This window comes from Gavialis gangeticus, unplaced genomic scaffold (assembly GCF_001723915.1).
Source record: "Gavialis gangeticus isolate Ggan-Ray unplaced genomic scaffold, GavGan_comp1, whole genome shotgun sequence".
NCBI lineage: Eukaryota > Metazoa > Chordata > Crocodylia > Gavialidae > Gavialis > Gavialis gangeticus.
This window is the reverse complement of record NW_017728992.1, coordinates 96101708-96108853: the sequence shown is the minus strand read 5'-3', so window position 1 is coordinate 96108853 and position 7146 is coordinate 96101708. Positions and strand designations below refer to the sequence as shown.

General features: G+C 42.1%; 1 protein-coding gene across 1 annotated transcript in view; it reads left to right on the top strand.

Moving 5' to 3' along the window:
- Positions 1 to 7146, top strand: part of EMILIN2 (elastin microfibril interfacer 2) — a 124932-nt gene that overhangs the window by 83621 nt on the left and 34165 nt on the right. The window contains exon 5 of the mRNA XM_019525853.1: positions 6413 to 6880. Within this exon, the coding sequence (XP_019381398.1) occupies positions 6413 to 6880 (468 nt within the window). The remainder of the gene's footprint in view (positions 1 to 6412; positions 6881 to 7146) is intronic.

Sequence of the window (7146 nt, the reverse complement as noted above, 5' to 3'; positions counted from 1 at the left end):
GTTTTACACCAACTGAGAGTCTGGCCCAAGATCTGAAGAATGTGTAGTTTTAAAAACAGCCAGATTTGCTTAGGGATACGAAGTTCCAGCTTTTTGTTACTATGACTAAAAACAGAGGAAGTTGAAGAGATTATGAAATCTGTACTTTTCCACTTGTTACACAACAAAGAACATATGTTATTTTTATGTATATGAGAAAGAAATATGACATCAAAAACTTAGACTATGCTATAGATTTAAACCAAGGAAAGCAAACTGTCAAAGAAACACTCATTAGGATTTTCTAGTCTGTTTAAACTAGAGTTCTGTGCCTTAGTTTCATTGTTTTTATTCTGGTGTTATATTTCTTTTTTTTTTTTTTTACTTTGGTGTTATATTCCGTTAACTGTAGGATCATTGGGCACCTATACACAAGCAGCGAGGCTGCTCCAATGTACTGTAATTACAGCACATCGGAGCAGACTTGATTAATCAAGTTTGCTAGAGTGTGATAATTACTGTGCTTGAGCAGATTCCAGCATCTCGTGCATCAGCATCTCTGTGCTTCAAAATAGTGGTGTTCAACAAGCTTTAGTTAAAACGTCCCCACTGCCATTTTTCAGCATGGGGATGCTGATACACAAGATGCTCCAAGAGCTTTAAATAGAAGAAGTCTTGGAACTACACTAATTAAAGCAGCCCCCTCACCCTCTGCCTCTTGGAGCACGTCTATAAACACCCATTGAGTCAAAGAAGAGAGAACAGTGAATTTGATAAGGAACACTCCTGTGGAGAGAGATTTGTGTTATAGGACCTGCGTTTGACCCATTAAGACCCAGGAGCATAGGACCAGCCAGTCATGTTTGATTGTCAGCTAGGACAGGAAGTAGATGGAAAGGTAGATATGCACTTTGCACCTTACAGCTAAGAAGGGAATCCAGTGATTCCTCTAAAGCAGTAGGCAGGGTGCCCAAGATTTGCATCTTCCCCAGAATATACACAGCCCTTCTCTATGTGGTTTGAGAGAGACCTCTCAACAACATCACAGTGTGTGTTTGTTTAAAGCTAAATAGAGTATTTTAAAGCATGAAGGAAGCTAAAACATCTGTATGTCTAGGGTATAATTCAGTTTCAAAGTACTTTATGGGGTCTACATATCCTATGTAGAGACCCAGGAAGGAAGACCCACCTGTCAAATTTTAAACATACTGGCACTCCAAGCAAGGGGTGCTCAACCTCCAGCTTGTGAGCTAAATACAGCCCACAGAGCCATTGTATTTGGCCTGTGGGGCTCCCCACGGGTCAGAAAATTTGGCAGCGGAGGAGGAATGGCCACCCTCCTCCCTGCCAAATTCCCAAACCCCAAGTCCTGCATGGTAGCCATGCCTCCTTTACCCCCACGGGGCTGGCAACCCCTTCTGCTCTCCACAACTGGATCAGAGATGGGCCATGGCCATTCCCCTCCACCCCCCTGCAGGGCCAGATTGGAGCCAGGCTACACCCACTTTCCTCCCCACACCTGGATCAGGGCTGAGCCACAACCCTTCCCCCTACAGGGCTGGGGTGGGGCTGGACCAAGTCCCATCTCCCCCCTGCCAGGCCTGGGTCAGGCCCCCTTCCTGTCCCCTGTGGACCCACTTCAAGCCCCCTTCCCCCTGTGGGGCTGGGTTGGAGCTGTGCTGCCATCCACCCCTGTATGTGGCTGGATGTGGCCTGTGCCCATCCTGGGCTCCCACTGGAATCACTAGCCAGATCCAGCCGACAGACTGCCTGGGCACTACCCATCTGGCCCACCAGGCAAAAAGGTTGAGCACTACTGCTTTAAGCTATACCTGCCATACTAGAATATCTGTGGCTTTAAAAAGATTAATAAAGTAAATATGTAGGTCCAAGAATATTTCCAATTAAAATAATGCTGTCAGGCACAGCAGTCTGAGTCAGTCTGAATATTTGGCATTCTGGAAAGCTTTTGGCAAAAAGAGTGATTAGTAATTAGGAAAGCCTATCACAGGACGTGGGTACATCTTGTACTATTTTTGTGTCCCTTTTGGGATCATTATTCTTCTTGGTACAAAGATATGTCTTTTTCTGTATGCATCATTCCAAGAGTTAAACTTTTGCTCTGTGTACTTGCAGCATCCTCTCTGATGCCTTTACTGCTGTGAACTGGTGATTTTCAATTCTGGTTTGTGGATCCAAATTAAATTAATGCATAAGGTTAGGCACTGTTTGCCAACATATTGTAACACTTAAATGATGTCATTGTAGTTAGGGAGCCTACAATAGTAACAAGCTGCTATTTATAAAGTTATCTGAATGTGGTAACACAAGGATACATGTTAAGAATTATAAAATAAAACCTTGTCAAATAACACGCGCCAATTCTACAACTAAATTGAGCATAGACAACTTAGTCTGAAGGCAGAAATATGGCAGCTTTGGCTTCAAAGACATTAAGACATTTTGGAGCCAAGAATATTTTCAATTATTTAGTCCAAAGTAATGTTGACAGTTTAGTGAATAACTGCATGTAGTGTACATAAACCACAGGCCAAATCCTTATTCAGTCTATTATTAGAGCTTCCATTGAAGGTGATGTGATTTTTGCCTCTCAGGTCTGAGCAAGTTCAATTTTGCTGTGCTATGAAGATGTAGACCATGAAACATGAAATATGTTAACAGGTGCTCTCCAGCACTTGAAGTATGAGCAAATGATCAAATTAAGGAAGTTAACAGGAGGCAAGAACATGCTGTGGAACAGTTGATGCATGTGTGTGTGTATGTGTATGCGTATGTCCACAACTGCTTTATGGTAAATGAAAGTTAAAGCAGGGCAACTTAACCCTGTTTCATTGAAGGGCAAGCTGTTCTGGTTTAGTTTTGACTTGTGGAGTGGTAATCATGGGCACATAAACATTTAGTGCTCTTTGTCTGGTCCATGTTAAGTCCTGACCTCCTGTTAACATGGAGTTTAAATGGATTGTTGTCCACATCATAATAGGTGCATCTTTTAAGATTTAAATGACCTTGCAGTAAAATGGACTAAAATCACCTCTTCTTTAGAGGCAGCCTGTTCATATATATTTACTGTTTGTTTGTGCAGCCAGAGGAAGTATGGTCAGCAGCCACAAATGGTCCCATGAATGGTTTGCTTTGATAACAGCTACAGTATACTCCCATAACTACTGAGACTGGGAGAAAAAATCATGAAAATTATGTGTTTTCTATAGTAGGGTTAGTCACTTTTCTGTACTGTAATAATGAAAAAATTAGTTCCTGCTGTTGTGATTGGTAAAGCGGGGGGGGAAATAATAAACATTATAATGAGACTGTACTGTATTTTAGTCAAGCTGCTTTTCCTTTTGTAATTATCAATGAGTGGGGTTTGAAATATAAGTAAACACTTAGAAGTGTCTGCTGCAGTTATTCTCCAAGAAAACTTGTGTATACCTAAATTGCAACACCTAGGGGAGGGAGGCCTACTCTTCTACGGCCGTGGAAAGAGAGAATGTTGTGGCAAATCTCAGTATAGTTTCCACTGGTTACAAAAGGAGAATGTGTAATGTGCCTGCTGCTAAATTCATTATCAGCTACAGAAATCCAGGAGTCATGACCTTTCTGCTTTCTCAGTGGAACCATTGACTACTTTGTTATTTAGGTTATACTGTCCCCTGTCACACTTCTTGTTTGCTTAGTGCAGGGATGTCCGATTTCTCAGTGTCTGAGGGCTCTACCAGCATGAGCCATATGTGTTTCCCATGGTGTACCATGCCACACAGGCAGCTTGGCTCCCACCCTCAGCTCAATGGTCACAGGTGGGTTGTACCTCATCATGCTGACCTGCCCCCAGGGCTGAGGGCAGGAAACAAAAATTGGAGGAGGAAGGGGAAGCAATGGGAGAGCAGCACCCAGGTAGGAGCCAGGGGGCTGGGATTTGCCCCTTGTAGGTTGCATGTGACCCACAGGCTGCTGATTTTGGACAGCCCTGGCCTAGTGTATCGTCAAGAACATGAATCTCATCTTCATGTCATGAACAAAGCACTTTTAGAAATATCAGAACCATGGCAAAATCAAACCTGAATTCCACACCCAAATGATCTCTTTTCTTAGGGTGAAATAATGATGATATTTAAGTGCTAAAGAAAATTATAGATTTGTATTTCAAAAAATGGGCTGATTTTTTTCTCAGCTTAAGTCATAGAGAAGCACTTGAGGTTAGCAAGTTGGGAATGATGGTGCCTGCATGGCTGGCAATAGTAAATAGAGCGGTGTCCCTCTGGATACTCTGATTTTGAGCATAACAGTGATCTAAATGCTGCTGCTTGCCCTCGTTGCTACTTTGGAGACAGTTGGGAACATTTCCCTTCTATGAGCTATTCAGCAAAAGTAAGATCAAATTCCTCTCTGCTGACACACTACAGCTTCAGTAGAGTTAAACCATGGATGAATTTTCCCCTTGCTTTTTGGATTGGTAACATGTGCTGGGTCCAAAAATATGTTGGCTCCTTTATCATCCTTGTCTAGTAATTTATAATTTAAAGCATGGTGTCATGATATAATGCAACTCAATATGGGAGGCTAAAAGGCAGACAGAAATTGCTATAACTGCAAAGTGCTGCTTCGCAGCTGAGACCCACATTTCTGCTCCTATTCAGAAGGAGTCAGCACATCTGGGTATTTTCTAGTGTTTGGATAGTCACGCTAAAAGCAAGGACCCAGTTGTACAGGATAGCAAAGCCATTGGTGGTTTGTTGAGTTGTAAGATTTTGCAAAAAACACCGTTAGATGTATTGATTCTTTGTCCTTGTCTTTGCCAAGACTGGAAGCCCAGAGAGAGCTTAACTGACTGATTAGAAAAAGTAAAGAAGTACAAAATATATGCAGGCAAGAATTAGAGTGTTGCACCAGGTTCTGTTTTCAGTGATATCAGTGTAAATGTGAAGTACCTTGATTGATTTTACTGGAATTAATCCTGATTTAAACTCATGTTATTTCATGCAGTTCAAAATGACAGGTCTGCTTGATTGAGCTAAGTATAAATGAGGGACTTAGTTTGCTTTTGTCCTTACCAGGGACTTTACATTTATATCATTTTAATTTCAAAGTTAAAGCAAAAAAGTATTTTAATATTTCTTGTTAGAAGATGTATTATTTCATTTTCTAATCATATATTCTCTGAATATTACCATCTGGGTAACTTTCTACACAATTTTGTTGTGCTTGCTTTTAGCTTTCTCTTTTTATATCAGTTTTAGCATTTACACTCATTCCCTTAAAAATCAGACAGGCAGGGAAACCAAGAATTTTTTTGTCAGGCAGCTATCAAAAGAACGTAGGTACTGTGAGAGCATAGAGTATGGGCCCCTCCAGATGTTACATTTATCGCGTGATTAATGTATTAATCATGCAATAAATTGTAATTTGTAATACATTGTAGCATGAAGTTCAACCAAGTTATGGTGCAATAAAATGGCAAGCCAGCTGCAAAAATGTTCCATGTAAAATGTAGCATGTGTCCAGGCCGCAAGGTTGCTCTCTGCCTAATCCCGACAAAATCCCAATCTTTGTTGGGATCAGGCAGTGGGCAGCCCCGAAGTCTGAGACAGCCACATGGCTGGGTTGCATTGGTGTCATGGAGACTTAAAAGGGTGCCATGTACCTTTAAATGGTGCACATAGCTAGGGTCTGGGGAGCTCCCTCACCCCAGCGAATGTCCCAGCAGTTGCATACTTGGTATATGAGGAACTTTATGCCCCATCCCAAAAATCATGCATCCTGTAATGTCAGAGGATATTTGGGGGATGGGGCATAAAATTCCTCAGATGCAATCACACCACTATATTTACATCTACTAGGGGCCTATCTTACCTTTTTGAGATGGTGAATGAGAAACATGACACCTCAGATAAAAATGAAGATGTAGGATCTCTCCCTACTGTCCTCTTCAGTTAAATGTGGCATGTGAAGCACAGATGTACTACCAAAGAACCAGGAACACTTGTGAATGCCTTTGTATTTGTCTCAGATGGACTACCTAGCAGTGTATGACAGCCAGTAACTATGTGACTTCATCATGCCTTATGCCCCAGAAACCGTCTTCATTCTGCACACCATTCACATACAAAATCCTACTAATGGAATAAAAATAACCAATGCTAAATCAGTACAGCCGACATTAGCAAACAAAAAGTACCTTTTATTTCTGTGCTATGTTCACCAGAATCTATGGCAGATACCACTTTTTGTTTTTACTTCTATGTAAAGGAGCTTGTGAAGCATCAGATCAGAATGTTGCGGGAGATCTCCCCAGGACAATTGTGGGTCTGAGAGGGTAGATGTCCACGGCTGAACCTCACTTAACTTTAAAATACTTTTTCATAAATATAAATGTTAATGATTTTCTCAATTCCTTTCTCTTCTTACAAATACTTAGTGGAAAGGGAATCAAGAATACCACTGCATCCACCACAAGAAAGAACCCCCCTGCAGCTATATCCAGAAGTGCCACCATATCCCTCACAACCAAGGACACCACTACAGCCACAACCTGGAATACCTCTGCAGCCACAGCCAGGAATACCACCACAGGCCCCACAGCCAAGGACACCACTACAGCCACAACCTGGAATACCCCTGCAGCCCTCACAGCCAAGAATAGTAATACCACCACGACAAAGAACACCTCTTCAGCCATCCCAGCCAAGAATTCCTCTACAGCCATCATTACCAGGCTCAGGCATTTTACCACTTTTGCCTGGATCAACAGGAACCATAATGGAGACTGGAGAGGCTGGTCCTCCTGGCACAGTTTTAATGTCAGGAAGGGGATGGTCTAAAGGTGTAGATGGCCAGGCTGGTCAGAATATCATGCCCATTGCGGAAGGATATGCTGGAGCCCCAGGTGAGAAAGCTAAAGTTTTGTCTGAGCCATTTGCCCTGAAACACAATTCATCTTGCTGTGTAATATGTAGGTCCTTCCTCATAAACAAGAACATGCTTTGCTATCAGAATCAAGAGGCTCGTGTGAAAGTCCACGCAGAAGCCCAGATCTGCAAAGGTATTTAGAAGCCTGAGCTTCCACTGGAGTCAGTGGGACCTAAAGTGCTACTACTCTGGCATAGGTGCAGGAGGTATGTCAGGGTTCATTAAGCATATAAAATGCTGAAA